The sequence below is a fragment of the Scyliorhinus canicula genome, chromosome 4 (genome assembly GCF_902713615.1).
Source record: "Scyliorhinus canicula chromosome 4, sScyCan1.1, whole genome shotgun sequence".
NCBI classification, from domain to species: Eukaryota; Metazoa; Chordata; class Chondrichthyes; order Carcharhiniformes; family Scyliorhinidae; genus Scyliorhinus; species Scyliorhinus canicula.
This window is the reverse complement of record NC_052149.1, coordinates 19987251-20011702: the sequence shown is the minus strand read 5'-3', so window position 1 is coordinate 20011702 and position 24452 is coordinate 19987251. Positions and strand designations below refer to the sequence as shown.

The 24452-nt window shown below is 44.0% G+C and overlaps 1 protein-coding gene across 4 annotated transcripts in view; it reads left to right on the top strand.

Annotated features, from left to right (window-relative positions):
* znf644b (zinc finger protein 644b) overlaps positions 1–24452 on the top strand; it is a 152236-nt gene that overhangs the window by 105590 nt on the left and 22194 nt on the right. For 3 of the 4 annotated variants that reach the window (XM_038793803.1, XM_038793802.1, XM_038793804.1), the window contains one exon: positions 10470–13696. In XM_038793803.1, the coding sequence (XP_038649731.1) occupies positions 10470–13696 (3227 nt within the window). Of the gene's footprint in view, positions 1–5062; positions 5274–10469; positions 13697–24452 lie in introns of those variants that run through there. The other variant, XM_038793805.1, reaches the window with a different exon arrangement.

Here is a 24452-nt window from a genome sequence, read left to right as displayed (position 1 = left end):
CGTTTGAGATTTGTCCTACTTTCCCGATATTCCTCCAAAGCTTCATCAGTTTTAAGTCGCCTAGATCTTATGTATGCAAGATGTGTGAAGAGATCAGATCTGTCCAGAAGAGGATTGTTTAGGAGTCTGGTAACAGTGGGGAAGAAGCTTGATTTGAATCTGTTATTGTGTGTTCTCAGAGCTTTGTATTTCCTACCCGATGGAACAAGTTGGAAGAGTGAATACCCAGGATGGGAGGGAGCTTTGATTATGCTGCCGCTTTCCCAAAGCAGCGGGAGGTGTCGGCAGAATCATGGATGGGAGGCGGGTTCGCGTGATGGACTGGGCTGTGTACATGACTCTCTGTAGTTTCTTAGTCTTGGGCCGAGCAATTGCCATACCAGGCTGCGATGCAACCAGATGGGATGCTTTCTATGGTGCATCTGTAAAAATTGGTAAACGTCAATGTGCATATGCCAACTTTCCTTAGTTTCCTGAGAAAGTATAGGCGCTGTTGTGCTTCCTTGATTGTAGCATCGACGTGGGTGGACCAGGACAGATTATTGGTGATGTGCACACCTAGGAATTTGAAACTGTCAACCATCTCAACCTCAGGACCATTGATGCAGACAGAGGTGTGTACGATACTTCGCTTTCTGAAGTCAATGACCAGCTCTTTAGTTTTGCTGACATTGAGGAAGAGATTGTTGTTGTTACACCACTCTAAGGTTCTCTATCTCCCTCCTATATTCTGACTCCTCGTTGTTCGAGATCCGACCCACTATGGTTGTGTCATCAGCAAACGTGTAGATGGAGTTGGAGCCACATTTTGCCACAGTCAAAGAACAAAGAAAAGTACAGCACAGGAACAGGCCCTTCGGCCCTCCAAACCTGTGCCGACCATGCTGCCCGTCTAAACTAAAATCTTCTACACTTCCGGGGTCCGTATCCCTCTATTCCCATCCTATTCATGTATTTGTTAAGATGCCCCTTAAACGTCACTATCGTCCCTGCTTCCACCACCTCCTCCAGCAGCGAGTTCCAGGCAAAAAAAAAAACTTGCCTCGCACATCTCCTCTAAACCTTGCCCCTCGCACCTTAAACCTTTACCCCCTAGTAATTGACCCCTCTACCCTTGGGAAAAGTCTCTGACTATCCACTCTGTCTATGCCCCTCATAATTTTGTACACCTCTATCAGGTCGCCCCTCAACCTCCGTCATTCCAGTGAGAACAAATAGAGTTTATTCAACCTTTCCCCATAGCTAATGCCCTCCATAACAGGCAACATCCTGGTAAATCTCTTCTGCACCCTCTCTAAAGCCTCAACATCCTTCTGGTAGTGTGGCGACCAGAATTCAACACTGTACTCCAAGTGTGGCCTAACTAAGGTTCTATACGGCTGCAACATGACTTGCCAATTTTTATACTCAAAGCCCCGGCCAATGAAGGCAAGCATGCCGTATACCTTCTTGACTACCTTCTCCACCTGTGTTGCCCCTTTCAGTGACCTGTGGACCTGTACACCAAGATCTCTCTCACTGTCAATACTCTTGAGGATTCTACCATTCACTGTATATTCCCTATCTGTATTAGACCTTCCAAATGCATACCTCACATTTGCCGGATGAAACTCCATCTGCCATCTCTCCGCCCATGTCTCCAAACGATCAAAATCCTGCTGTATCCTCTGACGGTCCTCATTGCTATCCGTGGTTCCACCAACCTTTGTGTCGTCCGCAAACGTACTAATCAGACCAATTACATTTTCCTCCAAATCATTTATATATACTACGAACAGCAAAGGTCCTAGCACTGAACCGTGCGGAACACCACTAGTCACAGCCCTCCAGAAAAGCCCCTTTCCATTGCTACTCTCTGCCTTCTATGACCCAGCCAGCTCTGTATCCTTCTTGCCAGCTCACCTCTGATCCCGTGTGACTTCACCTTTTGTACCAGTCTGCCATGACAGACCTTGTCAAAGACCTTACTGAAGTCCATATAGACAACATCCACTGCCCTACCTGCATCAATCATCTTTGTGACCTCCTCAAAAAACTCTTATCCAGTTAGTAAGACACAACCTCCCCTTCACAAAACCATGCTGCCTCTCAATACGTCCACTTGCCAAAGATTTGTGTCAAGGACTCAGCAATTTCCTCCCATGCCTCCTTCAGTATTATGGGGTAGATCCCATCAGGCTCTGGGGACTTATCCACCGTAATATTTTTCAAGACGCCCAACACCTCGTCTTTTTGGATCTCAATGTGACCCAGGCTATCTACACACAAGTTGTGTGTGTGTAGGGAATAGCGTAGGGGGCTAAGTAAGCAGCCTTGCGGGCTCCCGGTATTGAGGACTATCGTGGAGGAGGTGTTGTTGTTTATCCTTGCTGATTGTGGTGTATGGGTCAATAAGTTGAGGGTCCTGTTTGAGGGAAGAGCGAAGTACTAGGTTTCGGAGCTTTAATATGAGCTTGGCTGGGATTATGGTGTTGAAGGCGGAGCTGTAGTCAATGATGTAGGAGGCCTTGTCAAGATGCTCCAGAGATGTGTAGCACCAGGGAGATGGTGTCTGCTGTGGACCAATTGCGGCGGTATGCAAATTGCAGTGGATCAAGGCATTCTGGGACTATGACCGCTGAAGGCTATCCCAAAGGACGAATTAGCTTCGTTTGTTTCTACAGCACTTCACGGTACTTTAATTCTGAAGTGCTTCCTCGTATGAGCAGGTGTCCTGTCTGACCACATTTCTTTTTGTTGTGGGTTTGTTTTACTCTGAAGTGATTCCAAGAAAGTGAGGGTACTCAGCCTGACAGGAATTTTTTTTGACTGGATCTTTTTCAACCTCTGATGCCTGAACAGAATGCCTCTACTGGAGATACTTTCCCACCAGATAAGCAGCTGGCACCATGCAGACATTAAAGTGTGATGGTTCCTCAGTGAGGAACCTCACACAGCCGCTGTTGAATTTTCTGGATAGACATGATGACCATGCCGGGCTTTGTAGCTCCCAGGTAGTCAGGGACGTGGATGCCCTGGCATTCTGGCACTGCTAACCTGCGGGGAAGAGGCCATGGAATAGGTGGTTATTCATCATATTATTGTTTAAGGGATTTGCTGTGCTCATATTGGCGGATGCATTTGCCTGGGAAATAGCAGTTGCTGCATTTCAAAAGTTATTCATCAGCTATGAAGTGCTTTGGGACACACTGAGGATGTGAAAGACACTCCATGAATTCCCCCCCCCCCCCCCCCCCCCCCCCATCTGAAATATAATACTTATAAGGTGTGCAATGTTTTAATAATGCTTCTGAAAAAAACATATTTACTTACAGATATTAATAGGATGAGCACTACTTCTGGGCCGACTTCTCAGTGCAGAGTCTGTCTAACCTTGGCAGGAGCTCAGGGAGAGCAGAACATGTGGAGAGCACTAGGGAAGCAGAGGAAAAACAGGAACAATGAGGAAGCACACCACACTTGAGAGCAGAAGCATGTGGACAGCACAGAATCCCAGAAGATGGCAGAGCAAGCTTCTGGACGCCTCACACTCACTAACTTGGCCACAGCATCCTGGGACACCTGCGGATTGACCATTCATTGGGGACCCCTGGAAGCGCTCCACAAACTCCATTTTGAGAATCCCTACATAGATTCTATAAGATCAACCCTCCACTCCCAGTCTGCCCAATTTCAGTTGAATCTGGAATAGGCGGGGTAGAAGATTGGATGAGGAGCTGCTGGTTTCACGACTGTTTTGCCACTTTGGGGATTTTCTATGGGGATTTTCTATTGGAAGTGACGGGCGATAAGCATGTCTGCTCAAATATGGGTCTTAATTGTCAGTTAATTGAGTGTTTAATTATATTCAGATGGTCTGCATTATCTGGAAATTTACATATGTGCAGACTGAAACTAGTTGTTGGGTTTGGAGGTGCATGTTTGCACTGTGTGTCTCCAGAAATTAAAGCTTATAACAAGCTTTAACAATTCGGCTTCAGTTCCATCCTTCACTGCTTGGCTATCGATTGATATTTATTGTCCCATGTACCAAAATACACTGAAAAGTATTTTTCTGCAGCCAAGAGAACGTACACAGTACGTACATAGTAGACAAAAGAATAATCAACAGAGTACATTGACAAATGGTACATCAACAAATAGTTACAAAGCAAAACAAGTGCCAAACAAATCAATATCTGAGAGCTACTGTGGTTAAGTGTATTCAAATTGCTGGGTAATCAGCCTCACGGCGCTGAGGTCCCACGTTCGATCCCGGCTCTGGGTCACTGTCCGTGTCGAGTTTGCACATTCTCCCCGTGTTTGTGTGGGTTTTACCCCCACAACCCAAAGATGTGCAGGCTAGGTGGATTGGCCACACTAAATTGCCCCTTAATTGGAAAAATGAATTGGGTACTCTAAATTTTTTTTTTTTTTAAATTGCTGGGTAATTATGACTATACTGGACACAGGATCTCAACCTGTTACCTAGATTCAGCATTGCTGTGGTGGCTGGAAACTTATATTTTAATTCATGGGGTGATAATTGCACTTCTACCTCCGAAGTTAAAAGCTGATTCAGCTGTCTGACTGCAGGCCAGGGTTCAAAATACATGGAAGTGACCGACTAATTCACCCTCAAAGTCACAAGTAGCCTGTAAAAAAGCAAAGACAGGAGCAACAACGATCTCCCCTGAACAATATTACTTTGCACATTGCCTCTCCATGGCCTGGGGATGAACACTTGCAGACACAGGGTCTTGTTGAGATTGGTAAAACGTGCAGTGTTTGATTAGGCGAGCAACAAGCATGGGAGAGACAGAAACTGTGAGGAGCTGCTCCTCCAGAGACAGAACCAATGATTGGAGGAGCAGTAAAGAGGGAACCTGCGAATGGAGATGGGAGAGACAGAATTGAAAGCAAAACAAAAAGGTTTCCCCGAGTTGAAGAGAAAGATGGAAACAATTTTCTTCAGAGCAGAACTCTGGGGAGTTGGTGCATAGTTGACACTTTTTCCCCAACCTTTTGAAATGATTTTTTTACTATCCTTTAAGATTTGTTTTTTTTTCCACTGGGAAAGGGATGGGACTGTTTCTCACAGCTGCTGGGGAGGATGCACTGAGGTGTATTTTTAAAAAAATCATTCATAAACAAACAGTCCCTTCCCTAGCCTCCACCTTTCAGTTACAACAATATAAAAGAAAAATGAAAATGTTGAAAATTGAGATCTTGGCACCACCTTAGACTTATCCAGAGGAGAGATGCAAGTCAAGACGGTGGTGGACCCAATGCAGGTAAAGCAGCTCCCGCTGTATCTGTGTGAGAGGAAATGTGATTTTGGGGGGGGGGGGGGGGGGGCTGAAACAGGACATGGTACGGTGGAGTGTTGGTGGAGGAAGAGAGAGAAAGAAAAACACTGGGAGAGGGGGAATTGGGGGGAAAAAGAGACTTGAAGGAAAGTGAAGAATAGAGAGGGTATGGGCAACATCACATTTCACATTTGAAACCTATTTTGTTTATTTCCATGTATGATTTCCCATCTCAAACTATCAGCCACTGGAGGAAGATGACACGCTGGGGTGGTAGTGGATTAAGAAAAATTATTTAACTCTTGCTGCACGCCTGCCCAGCATTGTCTCTTTTTTAATGCTTTTTAATGGAGAATTTACTTTCAAACAGCCCTGAAAATCATACTAGCTCCCAAAAATCAAAAAAATAGCCCTCAGGAAAAGCCCTCAGGATGAAGTGGGGGGTGGGAGAAATTGTCTTGACCTTTGCTACAGGCGTTCAAGATCAACTCTTGGTGAAACTATTGAAAAGTCAATTTACAACTGATTCTGACCATGGAAATGACACCATGGGAGAAGGCAGGCTCCTGAACGCGTGCTCAGTTATAAGTGAATGGATGAAATTTCTGCGTCGCCATAGATACTACAAGGTTCTGCCAACATATAAAATCTCACCGTAGACCTTTAAACACAATGTAGGTAAGTGAAACTGACCAATTTCAAAGCTGCTTACCAATTGTCGCCATCTTTCAATTCTTTATAAGTATCATTCTAAAAATAAAAATCAAAGCACAAAATTCAAATCTGTAGCACTTTTTGGGTGCTCAGTCACTCAGACGTCCAAAATGGCACCTGATGTGTGACAATTATTGCGGTGTAAATCACACCAGATGCCAAATTGGTGAGGCTGTTGGCATACGTGCACTAGCATACGTGCACTTGGTCTCCAGCGAAAGTGTGGGCAAATCATGATGTCAGTGCTGCCATTTTGGAGCTCGGCCGTAATTCTCCGGCTGTTCGCTGGTGGTGGGATTCTCTGGTTCTGCCAGCAGCGTACCCCCACCTGTGGGTTTCCTGGTGGTGTGTGGTGGTTTCAATGGAAATTCCCATTGACAGTGGTGGGAACAGATAATCCCGCCGCCAGCGAATGGTGCGCTGCCTCCTGCTGCCTAGAAACATGTGGCCTGGAGGCCGGAGAATCCAGTCACAAATTTCCAACTAACACTGTCTCTTAATCACGTATGACTGAGCACATGTTCAGGAGCCTCTCTCCGGTTTGGCCCTCCTGCTGAGAATTGCCAGAATTACTGGCTACACACTGCATTCATGGCAGCGAGCAGGCAGCATGAAGTTGGCATGCAGCCTGCATTGGAAGCAATGGAACATCATGACCCCTGAGTTTTATTTGGAGGATTGTTGAATTTTGTGGCCTTGGAAAATTATGGGTGTTGACTCCTCCCTCAATATTCCAAGACACTTGCCACCTGTACCACATGACTTTCTGACTCTTGGATTCATTAAGTTAGTCAATACTATTTCCTATATTTAGTTTGCTTCATGGCTCTTCTATAGTATCCACACCCCTACAATCCTGCATTCACCTTTCTCTGTAAAAACTGAACTGAGATGCCTGCCATTCTTTCACTTTGAAGCATCCAATTTCTTGTATCCAAACAAAGGGGCCCATCCATACCTCCTTTGGCTGCCCTTTTAGTTGTTTTTAAAATAAATGTTTCCTATTTCACTTAATGTTGACTGCCAGCCGTTCTTCAGTCCGCTTAGCCATCCTATTACCCCTGTTTGTTTCTCTTTGTTTTCTTTAATTATCCTTCTTCCGTCAAATGCTCATTGTTCCAGCAATGGAAGAATTCAGTTGCTTTTTCATCTTGTAATTAATTGAAGAGTCTTCCAACTCGCCATATTCTCCTGATTATCTAGTTCAGCTTGAGGCAGTTTGTTTTTGCTGTGTGTGGATGGGACCCGTTCTTCACCTCATTGGCTCTTTGAGACACCAGCTGCAATGTACTGTTCATAGTAATGTCAGTTTGATAATTTATGCTCTACAAATATCATGCTGTTATTTTGGTAAAGACTGGTGGAGGGAGAAGCAGAAAAAAAGAAATGTCCTAGTTTCAACAGCCACAATGTCTGAACGAGTCCTCAGTTTCAGTCTGAAATATAAATTGATGAGAATCCAAAACTTCTTTGTTACAAAGGCTTTTAATAATGGTAGTTCAGTGTACTTTTGTTTCACCATGTCTTGGTGTCTTTGAGAGAATTGCTGTGGCAGGTTGGAGCATTTTTCAAGACAAAGATAGGTTTAATGATCATCAGAGAAGATGAGCGTCGTGCCTTATCATCATGTAGCTTCCTAATAAGTTATTTTTAATTCTCAGGATGTGAAAGTTTTGCTTTGTCATGAACACTGTAACGTGCAGTTTAATCCTGATTTTTTTTCAACAATTTTTAAAAAAAATGTTAAATATTGAATAGCCAACTTTTAAAATGCCATGATTTCATAATTATCTGTGCAACATTGACTTGTTGAGGTTTTTTTTAAATGTTTGTATTTACTGAATTTAGTTTTGTTGAATTATTTTATCATTTTATGTAGGCATTCTTTGTTGGGTTTCTAATTCAAAAACGTTAGCCAACAGTAAGCATAAAAAATGTTCATTATTTACACACTATCAATTTAATATTGGAGGAATATTCCATCATAAATGATGATTAGAGAACAAAAAGTGGGCAGCAGAGCACTGATGACAGAAAGGTTGTACTTAATCTGTATTACTAAATGACCCAGGAAGCTTGCTCAAAGGGATTACAGAATAATTATGTTAATATGCAATTATCACCTCATTTTTTCTGCAGTAACCTCAAGATGTAGTGCAATATGGGTGTTATAGCAAGTGCTGATAGTTTGCAAAAATACTGACATTTGAGATTTCTAAGGAAAGTCAATAAGGATAGCTTCATTATGGTCTCTTATCATAATGAAAGAAAATGTCTGACCTTTTATGTACATGTTTTGTTCATGAGCATGATTTTGGTATTTGTGAATAAAATACAGCTTTAAAGCACATGTAATATTATTGGGAATGCAACAAAATGATTTTTTTACAATTGGGATTAAACTGCACAATATAATGTTCATTATGTTAGCGAGATCATGACAAAACAACAGCTTTTATATCCTGAGAATAAAAAAACACTTCGGTTAGGAAACTACATGATGATGCACAATGTTCATTTGTGTTCATTTTTTTAAACAATACTTTTATGTTGTAATTTATACATTTAATGACTTGTCAAACACCTCCAATAATGAGTGTACAAAGAATTTGTACTGTTTTATGTATAATTATGTCTTAATTTTGTGAATTTTGCTGAGCTTACAAAATTTAATCGGATAGTGTTTTCTTTTTGGACATTGATCTATAAGGCTGTGCAGTTAAAGGACTTGGATGTGCTGTTTCTATGTAACTTCTGGAGAAGGCTCTGAATAGAATACTTTTAATAATAAGAACCACAATTTGAGACCATTCGTGATATTGTAAGGGTTTGCTATCCTGCTGTTCAGTGGGTACCATTGAAGTTTGCTTTAAATGGGAAACGTCTGTTCTTTCTTTGAACCCCTAACACCAGAACAGATGGGTAGAATATGGAGCACGGAAGGTTTTACCTCTGAGGTGGTAACAGTGAAGCCACCACTCATTAACACTGAATTTACCACTTCGTTAGCAACGTCGCTTCCTGTTGAGAAAAGCTAGTACAGGTACAGCATATTAAATTAACTGAGCATACATTTGGCTATGGATCTTGGACACCAGAGTCATTTTGAAATTAAAGCTTTCACCATTTCTGAGTGTTGCAGCTGGTTTTAAATGCTTGTTATTTTTTTCTGTTTGATTACAAATTAAATGAGAGCTTTTGGAAGGAAGGATGTGTTATAAAACTCCCAGTGCTCACTGTCACAGCAATTAATTTTACAGCACTTGTTCTGTACAGGTTGCTCATATTGATTAAAATCAGTTAAGGTAAATGAGACAAACATTATAGCATTTCCAGGCTTGTTTTCCTATTCATTGACATTTTCAGTCGTGATTCTTAGCACCTGTTTGTATGTGCCCACCCCTTAGCTTCTGCTGCGTATTTAACACAGAGACTCATGCTGGGAACTGTTTTAGCACCATTTTAGAGTGATAACATTGAATATGATCTCATTGGAAGTGTATTTTGTTCCCATGGAAATTGGTCAATTTTAGCAGCAGCTGAGAGTTTTGAAGGGGAAACAGGAAGGTTGTAACTAAAATGTGTGGAATCTTGATTCTTCACACATAATTAAAGTTCCCAGTATTTGAGAAAGACAGCAGGAATCGTTTTTCTTCAGCAACAGACAAGATGTAGATGTAATAGATGTTGAAACCACTAATCTCTTGGTTGATGAAGCAGTTGCACCTTTAATTCAAAGTTGATTTAGATCTTTATAATAATTTCAGTCATGCAGTTATTTAACGTAAAAATATTGTAAATAAAATATAATTGTCTATTTTAAGTATTCAGTTGAGCTGTGTTTGAAGAATATAATTGAGTTTATTCTAAAGATTTTGAATGATTTGCAAACCGTGGAGTTGTAAAGGTTAAATTTGTTTCATAATTCACCAGTGCTTATTTCATATTGTACATGGGGCTCATTTCATTATAATACAGGTAGAAATCTACAGCTTAAATTCAATTAATTTGTCCTTGACATAGTTGGTATTTTTTATTCAAATATGTTTACTCTTTTTAGATGCATCTAGAAGTCCACAAATAGAATTAAAAGTTTAACCAGCTCGTGCAGTATTTTAGTTGACATTTATATTTATGGTGCAGATTTTCATACAAGAGGGCTGTACACATTGTTTTAGTAATCTGCATTGTGGATATGTTTTATTACATTCTTCCAGAAAGGACCTGGCTAGAGCCTCTACAATGCCGTAACTATAAGTTAAATTAAGGCAACCTGTCTGAATGCACAATTTTATTACTAATAAACTGATGATTGTGCTTTTCTTTGCCAGCAGCAGCCATTCTAATTTTAAATGGTCCTTGAATTTCAAGAGAATGATTGTTATTAAAATTGATGATTAAATGATTAGGTTTTATTTTGTATATCTACGCATGTAGTAACTTAATTTCTCTTTTTATGACTTTCAGGATTAACAAAATTGAAGGCTCTGAATCCAAGATGATTAATGCGGATAGTGGGAAGACCTATATTAATTCTCATGGTGCTAAAGGCGAATTTGGAGATGAGAAAAAGATCTCATCAACTGCTGTTACTACCAGTATACCTCAGACCTTAACAGAGAATCAAATGTCAGTTCCAAAAAGCAATACTTTAAGCTTGTCTAAACATCTGTCCAGGGATAGTCCTGTAAAAGCCTTAAGTGGAGCCCAGCAGACTGCATTTATACAAACTGGTTCTCCTACTGTTTCGAATGCAAAATTTACCTTGCCTATAGGAACTGCTGTGAGGGAGCCAGTTCTACAGTTCTCTACAACTAAATCTTCCATTGGAAAGCAGCCTGATGTTTCTTTAAGTATTTCTCAATCCTTGTGCCAGTCAGTTGCAGCTTCTAGCTCATCATCTCGCTTTGTTCAATCTGTTCAGGTTCCGACATTGTCTGGTACTTCAAATAAAATTCAGACATTAGCACCAGCCCCAGTTCTGTTACTGGTCCCCAATTTAGTGCCTTTTCAGGGCCAAGTTAATACACAGCCTACAATGCTGAGTCCTTTGCCAATAGTGGATCGCAAATCAATAGTTCAGTCAAATGGTGCTTCTACAAGTCAGTTGTTGTATTGTACAAAAAATGAAAATTCAAGAGGTAATCGAGGACAAGTGAAAGGAAAAAGCTTTTTAAGTTCTTCAGAAATTCATAGGGGTGAATCAGAAACTTTAAATGATGGCTTAAACTGGGACCCTGAAAAAGAATTCATGCAGTTTTTGCTAACGAAAGAAAAAGATGACGTTCGGACTGTTCAAGTTGATGGAAGTTCCCAAGTCCAACCAAATCTGTCCTTTGGAAGAAAAAGAAAAAGAAAAATGGACATTGTTCAGATGATAGATTTTTCTGAACTAGAAAATGCAGACACACACCTTAAACCTAAAAAAAATGCTGTTACTCTAGAGGGGATGGAAAACAGTGAAACAAAAGTTTCAGTTGTCAAACCAAAATACTTGCCTGCGAAAAAGAACCTTGTTGGCGAGACAGGATCAAATCTTCCCAAAGAAACAGTGGAAGCAATTAAACAGTTGATCTTTAGTGACTATAAGCTTCCAATCAAAAACTTAGAAGCAGCTAGAACAAGTGCACCTACAACCACTTGCATAGAGGAAGAGTCACTGTTTGGTTCAACGGTTTTTCCACCAGGAAGTATTATGCAGATAGATGATGTCCAAACTGGATCTGAATCACCATCAGATGATGAAACTGAGACAGAACCATCATTTTATCCCTGCACAAAATGCAATGTGAATTTCAGAGAAAAAAAACATTTACAGAGACACATGATTTATCACTTAGAAGGACACAGTAAAACAAATCTGCCAAGACCATATATATGTAAAGAGTGTGGGATTGCATTTCGTGACCGTGCCCCACTCCAAAAGCACAGGAGCCTTCATCAGGAAAAAAGAGAGAGGTTGATGGAGGAGATCCGTGAGCTCCGCACTTTTCAGGATGAAGGCCGGAATGCAAAATTACAGTGTCCGCAATGTGTATTTGGAACAAACTGTCCTAAAACATTTGTGCAACACGCTAAGACACATGAAAAGGACAAAAGATACTACTGCTGTGATAAGTGCAACTTCATGGCAGCATCAATGGATGAACTTGAAGGTCATCAAATTTATATTCATGATGCAGTTATTAACAAGTCCAGTCAAAAAGCTTTAAAAGGTGTATCATTAGAAAATTTATTAAATCACTGCAAATCAGGAGGCGTATATGTGTGCAGCAAATGCCCTTTTACCACACCAGCTCGGAGTATTTTTAAAAAGCATGTCAAATACTTGCATCAGCGACTTTACCACATTCAGCATAAAAATGAACATGGAACAAAGGTACCTGGCTTCAGCTCAAAACCATTTAATTTAATGAGGAGCAATAAGGCTGCATCACAACAATCTGAATACCTAAACAAATTTGTCATAAGACGAGACATAAAGAGGGATTTTGATGTACCTGAAACCCTGGGGAATTCCTCTACATTATACAGCAAGATCTGTAATAATGCTGGTACACAGAAGCCATACTATATAGCCACAAAAAAGATACATCACTCATCTGATTCTGTGCTGGATTATAGTAAATCTTCAACAAAGATTGTGACAGGATTAATCACTGTTAATGAAAGGAGTAATTTCTTACAGCAAGAGCATTTTCGAAAGCAGGAAGATATTGATGTCAAAAGGAACAATGCAGTCCCATTGTTGAAAGGTCATCAGATTTATGGGACATCTAAAAATGATGTAGGGATAGTAAAAGACTTGAGTCTTGCATCTACATTAATAGAAACTAACCACACAGATGGAGAACATACCATGGACTTTCATCAATGTAGTGATGAAGAATTATCAGGAGAAACCGATCTTGGTGATGCTGGAGCTGTTTCGGTTAGAAAATCTGTTAAGGATGTCATGGTTAGTGTCGCCGTAGACAATGATATTTTGGATCAATATCCAGATGTGTTTCACAAAGCGCCTGTTGTGGTTTTAAATAAGCTTGAGCCATGTGTAAATGAATTAGAATGTGGTGGTGAAGAAAACTTACCTGAAAGTGATATTTTTGAAACTAGTAACTGTGTGGATGATGCTACCCCAGTGACTATTGCTGAAAATGATTTTGATGTTAATGATAAACAAACTCATTACTTCAGTAGTACTGAAGTGCAGATAGTTGACGAAAATGGAATTGATGATGATGATTTTGATACTTATGATGAGAGTGATGACGACGATGATTTTGATGATTTTGATAGTGACATTCGTGATTATGGCAACAATGACTATGGTAACCAAAGCCTTTACTCTACAGAGTATCAAGATGCTGCCCACAACCATTTTATTAATGAAGATTTTCATTTTAGTAGTGATGCTAGATGTATAGATGTTTTGGACCCAGTTCTTTATCAACATGATGCTCCACTTAATATAACCTACAATTGGACAGATTTTCATACTGAGAAGAGACCATGCCCTTACTGTCCAGCTGTTTTTGACACTGGAGTTGGCTTGTCAAATCATGTGCGAGGACATCTTTATAGAGTTGGCTTAACTTATGATGCTCGTCATCTGGTACCACCAGAGCAAATAGCATCCAGTGACAAGAGACGTCGTATCAAAAAAAATGATGCTCCTGTTAGGAGAATAAAAAAAGGTAAGCTTCATTTATTTCTGTATACAATAAAATCCATTGGAGTTGAAAGAACTTTTATGAATTTTTGACTGTGAAGTGCAAAATGTTAGAGATAAATACAAAAATATATTGTTAGCAATGTCAAGAAAACAAGTAGATAATCGGCAATAGACTGAGAAGATACATGAAGGACACAAGACAATTGAAGTATAAGTGTCTGATGTCAACAGATGGCGAGACGCTGCAACAAAAGGAATGTTATTTAATTAAATAAAAGTTGCGTATACCCTCAGTCCCCCCCCCCCCCCCCCCCCCCCGCGAAAGAGGACAAACCAAATCCCCACTGGGACTTATCGACGTTTAGAGGATGCCATGAATCCACTCCTGATTTCATAACATCCAGTCCTTCCTCACAATAACCCTCCAAAATATGTTAGAGGTGTTTCAGCTGATGAGTGATCCAACATTACTAGCAATTCTGCACATTAATACCTAGATCCTTGTGCTGGAATAATGAAATGTAACTTCGAGTTGTGAAATAACAGATCTATTATCTTGAGATTATAGGTACCTTTGCAAAAGGCTGTGATTAGCTGAAAATAGCATTGAGAACTTTTCTGATCCTGTTGATATATTGATGTCCATTCTGGTAGCACCAAGGGACAGACTTGAAAGAAGAGCCTGTTAATCTTTTGACTGTACTTTAAGAACGTATACAAAATATCAAGTTTCAAAACGTATTAAGGGCAACTAATATTTTTGGTAATGGCTTTGATTAGTTGGTGAGACTACAAAATGAGTCAAAATATCCCTTTGAAATAAAATGGAACTGAAGGATGGACAGCACTGCTGCCTCACGGCGCCAGGGACCCGGGTTCAATTCCGGTCTTGGGTGACTGTGTGGAGTTTGCATGTTCTCCCTGTGTCTCCCTGAGTTTCCTTCGGGTGCTCCAGTTTCCTCCTTCATTCCAAACGTGTGGGTTAGGTGGATTGACCATGTTAAATTGCCCCTTAGTGTCCAGTGATGTGGCAGTTAGGTTACAGGATTACGGGGATAATAAAGGGGTGGGGGGTGGGGGGTGGGCCTAGTTGGAGTGCTCTTTCGGAGGGTCGGTGCAGCACCAATGGGCCGAAAGGCCTCCGTTTGCACTGTTGGGATTCTATGATTCTATGAATATTCATGTTCATCCCTGATCTATGCCTAAGGAAATTCATTCCGCACATAGCAAACCAGAACCATTTAGAATTAACACAACCATGACCTGTAACTCCATCCCCTTTTAGAAAAGTGGCAGTACTTGGAACAAAACAAAGTTTTAAGAACAAGAGGTCCCACCGTTTCTTCAGAAACTTCTCTTCAATCTATTGGTACAGTCTGCATCAATGGCTTTCTCTGGTAACATACTCCACATTTCTCTTGCCATCTGGAAATTTAAATAACTCTTATTTTACCATACTAACTATTTCTCTGAATTAATTTTGTCAAGTTTGTTTGATGACATTTTTGTAATTTAATGTGCACCTGTTAACTGCTGCACACAAGTTTTCAAATTTAATTGTCCAGTGCCTGAAAAAGGTGTTTTAAATTTCAGAACATCCAAAACATGATTGGTGTTCAAGAGGGCAACTGAGAGTAATCTGGATAAACTGAGACATGGGCTTCTCTGATGACATAGCTGGGATAATGCAGAGGAATAGGCCTGGGTGGAGCGCTCTTTCAGAAGTTCGCTGCACACTCGATGGGCCGAATAGCAGCCTCCTATAAGGATTCTAAGGATACAATTGGTGCGACCATCAATTCACGCAAGACAGAGAGTTGAAGTGAACAGTGGCTTTAATCGACTAGAACAGTGCCTGCCTGCGACTGCTGTGCTAGTGAGGGCCACCTACAGGGCAGCAGCTCTATATACCTCCCCTCAAAGGGGCGGAGCACACAAGGGCACCAGCATGATACATTCCGTGTAGTATAGTACAATGATCCATATGTGGAGCCCACATGGGCAACAGCGTGATACAATGTAATATAGTGGTGAATGGTTAGTACAATATGTTCACCACAACAATTATTAAATGTGATTAAACCATTGATTAAAGGCTGTGAAAGACTCAAAATGCACCTCAGTTAGGGAGTTGTACAAATCAGAATTGGAAGATCAAATTTCCAGACTTGGGGAGATGAGATGTATACCAACCCCAGCTTTGTGTATTACTGAGCAATCAAGATTGGTTGTACCCAATAGAGAAACAAAACCAAGTGGTTTCTCTACTCAGACATGATGCAATAACATTTCCGCAGGTGAAGATCACCACAATGCACCCCTGGAATTCAACTTCGTCTACCATGGGATGTGGACCTTACTGGTTAGGCAATCCCTTGCTGTTTGTAGTGTACATTAATGATCTGGACATGAATGTAGGAGGTTGTATCAGTAAGTTCACATATGACACAAAAATTGGTGTGTGGTAAATAATGAGGAGGAAAGCCTCCGGATACAGGATGATATAGATGGGCTGGTCAGATGGGCAGAACAGTGGCAAATGGAACTAAAAGTGTGAAGTGATGCACTTTGGAAGGTCAAACAAGGCATGGGAATATACAATGAATGGTAGGACCTTGGAAGTACAGAGGACCAGAATGGCCTTGATGTGCATTCCCATAGATCCCTGAAGACAGCAGGACAGGTAGATAAAGTGGTTGAGAAGGCAGATGGGATACTTGCCTTTATTAGACGAGGCATAGAATATAAGAGCAGGCAGGTTATGATGCAACTGTTGGTTACGTTGGAAACATTGGTTAGGCAGAGTACTGTGCAATTCTGGTCGCCACACTATAAAGGAAATGATTGCCTGGAGAGGGTGTAGAGGAGATTCATCAGCATATTGTCTGGACTGGAGTGTTTCAGTTATCAAGTTATCAAGCGAGACTTGATAGGCGGGGTTGCTTTCGTGGAGCAGAGAAGGCCGAGAGGACCTAATTGAGGTTCATAGAATCCCTACAGTGCAGAAGGAGGCGAGGCTTGGAGGCCCATCACGTCTGCACCGACCTTCTGAAAGAACGCTCTACCGTGGTTCGCCCACTTGTCCTATCTCCATAACATCACCTAACCTGCATATCTCTGGACACGAAGGGGCAATTTTAGCATTGCCAATCCATCTGACCTGATCTTTTGACTGTGGGAGGAAAACTAAATTCCCAGAGGAAACCCACACAGATACGGGAAGAACGTGGAAACTCCATGCAGGCAGTCACCCAAGGCTGGAATTGAGCCGGTTCCCTGCTACTGTGAGGCAGCAGTGCTAGCCATTGTGCCATCTGATTAAAATTACCAGGGAGCATCGATTTAACCTGAGGGGCAGGAGGTTTAGAGCTGATGCGAGGAAAAACCATTTCACCGTGAGGGTGGTTGGTATCTGAAACTCGCTGCCTGAAAGGGTGGTAGAGGTAGCAACCCTCACAACATTTAAGTAGCATGTGGATGAGCACTTGAAATGCCACAGCATACAAGGCTACAGGTCAAGTGCTAGAATATGGGAGTAGAGTAGATGGATGCTTTATGGCTGTCGCGGATACGATGGGCCAGAGGGCCATTTTCAATGCTGTAAAAGCTCTGACAATTTGTTGCCCATCTTTAATTGCTCTTGAGAAGGTGTTGTAGGTACACCCACAGTGCTGTTAGGAAGGGAGTTGCTGAATTTTGATTTGGTAACACTAGAGGAATGGCAATGTAGTTCCAAGTCAGGATGGCGTGTGGCTTGGAGGGGAGCTTCCAGGTGGTGGAGTTCCAATGAATCTGTTGTCCTTGTCCTTCCAGATAGCAGTGGTTGTGGGCTTGGAAGGTACTGCCTAAGCAGCCTTTGTGAGTTCCTGCAGTGCATCTTTTAGATGTTACACATGGTTGCCATTGTAGGTTGGTAGTGGAGGGAATGAATGTTTAAGATGGTGGATGGGGTTCCAATCAAATGGGCTGATTTGTCCAGGATGGTGTTGTTGGAACTGCATTCAACCACGCCAGTGGAGAGTGTTCCATCACACTCTTGACTTGTGGTATGTAAATAGTGGACAGGGTTTGGGAGTTAGGAGGTGTGTTGGTCACCTCAGAATTCCCAGCTTCTGACTTGCTCTTGTAGCCATATTTAAATATTTAAATAGCTGGTTCAGCTACCTTTCAGGCCATGAGGTTACAAGTTGTGGTTGAATACAGTTCTGCTGCTGATATCCAGTTTTGAGTTGCTAGATCTGTTCTTCGCATGATGGTAATGCATACAACATTATGGAGGGTATCCTCAATGCAAAGACTGGACTTTGTCACCACAAGGATTGTGCGGTGGTCACTCTGTCATGGACAGACACATCTGTGATAAATTAGTGAGGATGAGATCAATTGGATTTTTCCCTCGCCATGTACTTCAGGTTCAGGCTAGCAGCTATGCTCTTCAGGACTCAGTCAGCTTGGTCAATAGTGGTGCTACTGAGTCACTTTAGGTGATGGACATTGAAGTCTCCCATCCCATATACATACTGTGCCCGTGACCCACTCAGTGCTTCTCATTTGTGTTCAACATGGATTATTGGTTCGTCAGCTGGGGGGGGGGGGGGGGGGGGGCGGGGGCAGGAGGAGGCAATTCTTTGCCGTCCAATTTAGTGATGGCATGAGACTTCATGGGGTCTGGAGTCATTGTTGAATACTCCCAGTGCAACTGTGACATCACCTCTGCTGGGTCATTTATTCCTGCCGGTGGGACCGGAGGGTGGTGTCTGGGACAGTGTCTACTCACCGAATCTTACCTTTCTTTAGAACAGAGGAGGCTGAGGAGGAGGCTGAGGGGTGACCTAAGTGTACAAATTATGAGGAGCCTAGAGTACAGATAGGAAATCCCTGTTTCCCCAGTGAGAGGTCAATTACTGGGGGTCATAGATTTAAGGTAGAAAGATTAGGGGAGCCATAAGGAAAACCTTTTTCATCCAGGGATTGGTGCGTGTCTGGAATTCACGAACACATAGGCAGGCAACAGCAAATATTACAGAAGGGACACCAGGGATAAACAGTTCATAACGTCAGTCTGTCTGGAGACTTCAGGATCCTTGTGGAACACCGTAACTCTGGCAGGAGCTTTCCGGCACTGGTTTCCTTGATGTAGCAGATGTGCTGACCACCTCTGGAGCTAAGCCTTTGCTGGCCCCTTCTACCCCAGCCACCGAAGCCAGAGTTTGCCTTAGACCACTGAGGGTGTAGAAATCTCTGGTTCAGGGGCTGGTATATATATATACAAGCTTGATGCTGGCCTTCTGGAATTTACTTAACTCTCTTGCGTAAGTGGCCGGATGCTTCTTTACTTGACTGCCCTGTGCCTCCACTATATACAAGATTGACCCTGTCTTGTCCACAACTCTCCCTGGCATCCAGGTAGGTCAGCCACCACATTTCCTTGCCAAAACAAGGTTGTCAACATTAAACGTCTGTCCCTTTTCTGAGAGTCATGATACTCTCTGAAAGGTTTGCCTAGCCTCCACCCTCCCCAATAAATTTGGGAGCACAAAATCAAAACTAGGCACTGACCCATTAGTAATTCTGCAGGCGTGTCCTCGGTGGTGGCATGAGTTGTGTTGTAAGACAACAAGAAATTTTCCATTGCAGTGGCCTATGAGCCTGCTTCTTCATGGAAGACGTGGATGTCTGCACGGCTCACTACACTAACCCATTCGAGAAAGGATGGTAAGGGACTGACTTAACATGATCAATGAGACCAAGCAAAAGTATGAAATTAGTCACTTGTCAATGTCATTCCATTGTCTGATGTCCTCTACTTAATGTGGGCTGCTGAGACAATCTGACACGATGGTGAAGTGAAGTGTGGTCGGCAGAAGTACTGGTGAAATTTCTGATTGCATAAATGACTGTTAGGCTTTCTTTGTTGATTTGAGCATGCTTCTCAACATCTGACGAGGTCCTTGAAGCAAACACAATTGGCCCCTCCATCCCATCTATCATTATATGGAATAGATCTACTCCAATCAATACGACAATTCATCACAAGTGACTACGAATGGCTTCCTCGGGTGAAGTGCACGAGCAATGTTGACGAATGTAAAGCCTGTTTCACTTGGGCAAGGGCTTCTTTCTGCATGTCTCCTCACTTCCATAGCTGATTTTTAAAAAAAAGGTTAGTGTAAAAGGGCCAGAATTGTTGATATGTTTGGCAAGAATCTTCGAGAATTAACCATTCCTAGGAAGGACATCAGTTCTATTGCATTGTTAGGCGCAAGCACTCCCTTAATCGCTTTCACCTAGTCTTCGAGGGGACACAATCTCTGCATCCACTTTGAACCGGAGGTACATAACCTCATTTCAAAACATATGTGTCTCACGTTTTAAATGTATGCCAGCCTCTTCAAACCTCCTGAAGACCTCCATATTTGCCCCATGCTCTTTAGGAGGCGTTCCTGTAACTAAGACATTGTCGAAGTATACCAACACTTTGGGGACTCCTTATAACCATAGTGAGCTGAAAAAGAGCACAGGCTGACGAAACACCAAATGGCAATTGAATGCACTGATCCTTGTGGGTATTTATTGTAACTAACTTTCTGCAGTCTTCTTCCAATTCCAGCTGTTGATGAGCATGCCTTGTCTCTAGCTTAGTCTATTTTGGGCCATCTGCTAACTAAGCATACAGGTCCTCTATCCTCGAAATGGGGTAACGATGCAGTTGAGCTCTCCTGTTTACCATTGGCTTGTAATCACCGCAGATCCTCACAGCATGCAGTCCGGTTTCAGGACGGGGACGATGGACTCGGCCAATTCAGAAAACTGCACAGACTTGATAACGCCCAGGTCTTCCAGCCTCTTCAATTCCACCTCTACTTTCTGGTGTAATGTCCCTAGCATTGGTCGAATTTGGGAAAATCTAGGTGTAGCTTCGGGGTTTACATAAATTTTGGCTTTAACCTCTTTTCGCTGAACCAGTTCTCTCTGAAATTCCTCCTGATATTCACATAGAAGCTCTTGGAATCTCCCATCCTGGATGCTAAATATTTCCAGCCAATTCAGTTTTATTTGTTTTGGCCAGTCCTGTCCGATGAGACTGGGCCTCTGTCCTTCAGTTACCAGGGTGGGTGTCTGAGCTGACATGTACGTATAAGATACAGGCAGAGAGGTTGTCCCCACTATTTTTCATATCTCTCCAATGTATGTGGCTAAAGTAGCCTCAGAAAGGATCAGACTTCAGAGTTCCAGTCCCTTCTGGAGATGTTTGAATGTTCTTTCACCTACGATGGTGGCCGTGGTGCCAATGCAGATCTCAATTTTCAGGGGGCAGCCATTGACTATTAAAACAATCTCAATGGGAGGTATCTTGTTGAGTTGGACCAGATTGAATATGTAAGCCATGGATCCCTCCTTTGGTACCTCCACCAGCTTATTTACAGGGGTTTTTAATTACAATTTTCTTGCATCTAAAGCAGATAAAATTCTTGCACAGGCTTGGGAGTGGTCTCCCCCACACCGAAAACATGCCTTGGGTCCTGGCGCTGAACAATTCTTCTCTGGTTCCACTGCAACCACACTTGGGCTGTCCCCAGCAACAGCCGTTTACGCCACAACTGATTCCTCTCATTCTGCAGGCCTTGCAGCTCACGAACGCTGTGCTCAGTTCACCCGGTTGCTTGGGCCATCTCCACTGCCTTTTCCTGTGAAATATTGGTTTCAGCAAGGAGTTTCTTTTGGATGTTGAGGTTGTTGATCCCACAAACCAGATAATCCCTAAACATGTCCGCTAACACAGGCCCAAACATGGAGTGATCAGTCAGCTGTCGGGGTCTGGCCGCAAAGCTGGGAACATCTGGGCAACTTGATAGAGGTTTATAAGATGATCAAGGGAATAGATAGGGTAGTCAGACAGAGACTTTTTCCCCGGGGAGAACAAACCATTACAAGGGGACATAAATTTAAGGTGAATGGTGGAAGACATAGGGGGGATGTCAGAGGTAGGTTCGTTACCCAGAGAGTAGTGGGGGCATGAAATGCACTGCCTGTGGAAGTAGTTGAGCCGGAAACATGAGGGACCTTCAAACGGCTATTGGATAGGTACATGGATTACAGTAGAATGATGGGGTGTAGATTAATTTGTTCTTAATTTAGGATAAAAGTTCGGCACAACATCGTGGGCCGAAAGGCCTGTTCTGTGCTGTATTTTTCTATGCTCTATGTTTTTCTATGTTCTCTCCTGGCTCCCTAATAGCAGAATGGAATTTGTACCTTTACATGGTAATGGAAGGTCGGGGGTTATAATGATCCTTAACTATATTTACCAACTGGCCGAAAATGTTGTGTCTGGAGCTTTGGGTGATGTCAAATTCCACACCAGACTCTTAAGTCTATGGACGCAGACAGTGAGCAGTATCACCTTCAGCTTTGCCTCAGTTGTTATTTCATTTGCACAAAAAGGTAACAGTCTCTCAATGCACTGCCCCCAACTCTTGACTTCGGGGTTGAATGGTTCTAATTTTCCAAACAGCTGCCTCTTTAGCGAAGTCCATACGTTTTTCTTTCGGAGTGGTCACTCTCCTCACCCTCTCACTCTGTACTGCGGGCTTTCAACTACTGATCTGGCTTGTCCTCTTCACCAGTGTGATAAGTAAAGAATTAAAGGATTTATTGATCAAGGACAACTGTATACATTATGGGTTACAGCAGTGCAATTACATAGGTCCACTATCAATGTCCTGGCTCCATTGCCATCCTCCATCCCCACGATCCATGCTCGAACTGCAGACCTCCATCCGCCGGTTCCACACTCCGACCGCCACCCTCTATCCGTGGGCAACACGGTAGCACAAGTGGATAAGCACTGTGACTTCACAGCGCCAGGGTCCCAGGTTCGATTCCCGCTGGGTCACTGTCTGTGTGGAATCTGCACGTTCTCCCCGTGTCTGCGTGGGTTTCCTCCGGGTGCTCCGGTTTCCTCCCACAGTCCAAAGACGTGCAGGTTGGGTGGTTTGGCCATGATAAATTGCCCTTTGTGACCAAAAAGGTTAGGCGGGGTTATTGGGTTACGGGGATAGGGTGGAAGTGAGGGCTTAAGTGGGTCGGTGCAGACTCGATGGGCCGAATGGCCTCCTGCACTGTATGTTCTATGTTCAAGTATGTAACCCCCGGTTCCACGCTCACGCTCCAACTGCCACCCTTCGTTCCACGCTCCAACTGCCACCCTCCATCTCCCGGTTCCATGCTCCAACTGCCGCCCTCCATCCACCGGTTCCACGTTCACGCTCCAACTGCCACCCTCCATCCCCCGGTTCCACGTTCACGCTCCATCTTCCGTCCTCCATCCCCCGGTTCCACACTCCAACTGCCACCCTCCATCCCCCGGTTCCACGCTCCAACTGCCATCCTCCATCACCCGGTTCCACGCTCCAACTGCCATCCTCCATCCCCCGGTTCCACGCTCCAACTGCCATCCTCCATCCCCCGGTTCCACGCTCCAACTGCCATCCTCCATCCCCTGATTCCACGCTCCAACTGCCGCCCTCCATCCCCCGGTTCCACGTTCCAACTGCCAACATCCATCCCCCGGTTCCACGCTCCAACTGCCATCCTCCATCCCCCGGTTCCATGCTCCAACTGCCGCCCTCCATCCCCCGGTTCCAAGTTCACGCTCCAACTGCCACCCTCCATCCCCCGGTTCCACGTTCACGCTCCATCTTCCGTCCTCCATCCCCCGGTTCCACGCTCCAACTGCCATCCTCCATCACCCGGTTCCACGCTCCAACTGCCATCCTCCATCCCCCGGTTCCACGCTCCAACTGCCGCCCTCCATCCCCCGGTTCCACGCTCCAACTGCCGCCCTCCAGCCCCCGGTTACAAGCTTCAACTGCCGTCCTCCATCACCCAGTCCACGCTCCAACTGCCATCCTCCATCCCCCGGTTCCACGCTCCAACTGCCATCCTCCATCCCCCAATCCCACGCTCCAACTGCCGCCCTCCATCCCCCGGTTCCATGTTCCAACTGCCAACATCCATCCCCCGGTTCCACGCTCCAACTGCCATCCTCCATCCCCCGGTTCCATGCTCCAACTGCCGCCCTCCATCCACCGGTTCCACGTTCACGCTCCAACTGCCACCCTCCATCCCCCGGTTCCACGTTCACGCTCCATCTGCCGTCCTCCATCCCCCGGTTCCACGCTCCAACTGCCATCCTCCATCACCCGGTTCCACGCTCCAACTGCCATCCTCCATCACCCGGTTCCACGCTCCAACTGCTGCCCTCCATCACCCGGTTCCACGCTCCAACTGCCGCCCTCCAACTCCCGGTTCCACGCTCCAATTGCCAACCTCCATCCCCCGGTTCCACGCTCCAACTGCTGCCCTTCATCCCCCGGTTTCACGCTCCAACTGTAGACCTCCATCCCCCGATTCCACGCTCGTGCTCCAACTGCCGCCCTCCATCCCTCTGGCTCCACGCTACAACTGCCATCCTCCATCACCCGGTTCCACGCTCCAACTGCCGCCCTCCATCCCCCGGTTCCACACTCCAACTGCAGACCTCCATCCCCCGGTTCCACGCTCCAACTGCCGTCCTCCATCCCCCGCTTACAAGCTCCAACTGCCACCCTCCAACTCCCGGTTCCACGCTCCAACAGCCACCCCCCATCACCCGGTTCCACGCTCCAACTGCCATCCTCCATCCCCTGGTTCCACGCTCCAACTGCCGCCCTCCATCCCCCGGTTCCACGCTCCAACTGCCGCCCTCCATCCCCCGGTTCCAAGCTCCAACTGCC